Here is a 1,717-nt window from a genome sequence, read left to right on the forward strand (position 1 = left end):
GGAGTGCAGCTGCTCTGTTTTCACGAACCACCTCAGCCACCTCTCACCTCTGTGGTCAATGTCATCAGTATCACTGTCGGCTTCCTCATCCTCTTCATCCAAAGTTCCTCGAGTCAGGATCAAGTCAGAAGGGTCCAGCACAGGAGATACACTGTCTGGAGTTAAAATATCAATCAGTACAAATGTGTCTGTAAGGAGCTGATTCTGTATTAATGAGTAATTATGATTATCTATTAGTATCATGAGAATGTTAACCATTACAGAATCTCAGGACCTTGTGTCCTCTAAATGTATCTAACGCCACTTATCATTTCTACCAAGGTTTAGTTCACAAAGTACTTTCATGAGCCCAATACTGTAAGGATCCTGCTCATAATCCAGAAAACACAAGGCACTTGCCTCTGAAGCAGCAGCACTGTCTCACTAGCTCACAGCTTGGAAGAGGCAATAGTTTTTCCTACAAAAACTAAAGAAATGCAAGCAGATCCAGCACCATGACAACTCGGGGTGAAAGTGCAGAGTGCTCAGGAAGCTTCCAGGTGGGATGCAAGGTCAGGGAGGGTCTGAAGAAAATACAGGGTGAAATGATTTCAAATATAGCAAAAAATTCCCTAGAGAAAAAGTTCCCTACTCAGGGAATAAGGGCTAAACCCCAATAATGAGAAGAAAGTAGTCAAGAAATTTCTGGCACAGAATTCAGCATATGGGGGTTAGTTTCTTTTCTTCTTTTAAACAAATATATTTTTATTATTTTAATTTTTAAAATTTTTATGTGTATGCCTACATGCATGTAAGTGCACCCATTTATGCAATGTCCATGGATATCAGAAGAGGGCATCAGATCCCCTGGAACTGGAGTTATGGATGGTTGTCTGCCAACACATGAGTGCTGGGAATTGAACCCGGGTCTTCTGTAAGAGCAGCCGGTGCTCTTAACCACTGAGCCATCTCTCAAGACCAGGAGTTAGTTTCTATAAGAACCTAAACTATAGGCGGGTAGGCCCATTCTTCAGGAGCCTACAAGACTTCCTACAATTCAGCTGGGAACACAGGGTAAAAGAATGACCCAAGGCAGTGACACAGAGAGGTGCAAAAATCTCAAGGGCCTGATAGTAGTGTAAATAGGTGACAGCAAGATGTGCTGACAGTTAATAATGCATTCTTCTGTGCCCAAGTGAAAATACCTAAATACAGGGTTTTCCCAAACCACAGAAACTCTCCTCCCCTTCATGAGCTTATCTGAATACAGCAGTAAACACACCATTTGCCTTTTGAGGTACTCTGGTGGGCCCTGGCACATACACATGGCAAGACGTTGAGGTGTGTGTCAAGGATGGCACAGGAGCATTAATGTAGCTGGTAAAGCCATGCATGCTGTTCTCTAATGGACATATGTCAACAGATTTCACAAACAGAAACTACTCTCTTAACCAAATAGCCCAGAAAAAGAATTCTGATGTTGCTATATGAAGAAGAAGAAGAAGAAAAAAAAGCATGTGATTTATTGCCACTACAAATATATAAATAAAATAGAACTTGTTATATATTAAAAAATAAAGTCCGTCCATTTGATTTCTGGATCTCACTGAACTACAACAAATTTCTGCCCCTGATACCCATCCTTCAGAAATAATACTTTATTTTTTAATCTTTCATTTTTTTTAAGTTTTTTTTTTTTTTTCTTTGAGACGGGCTCCCTGTAGCCCAGCTGACAGAA

At 40.5% G+C, this 1,717-nt stretch overlaps 1 protein-coding gene across 1 annotated transcript in view; it reads right to left on the reverse strand.

Moving 5' to 3' along the window:
* Positions 1 to 155, reverse strand: part of LOC103738747 (GPN-loop GTPase 1) — a gene marked incomplete at its 5' end in the record, with an annotated part of 5,483 nt that extends 5,328 nt beyond the window's left edge. The window contains 1 exon segment of the mRNA XM_029566324.1: positions 48 to 155. Coding sequence (XP_029422184.1) covers positions 48 to 155 — 108 coding nt within the window.
* Positions 156 to 1,717: the final 1,562 nt, after the last annotated feature.

Source organism: Nannospalax galili, unplaced genomic scaffold, assembly GCF_000622305.1.
Source record: "Nannospalax galili isolate Female #2095 unplaced genomic scaffold, S.galili_v1.0 scaffold3499, whole genome shotgun sequence".
Taxonomy (NCBI): Eukaryota; Metazoa; Chordata; class Mammalia; order Rodentia; family Spalacidae; genus Nannospalax; species Nannospalax galili.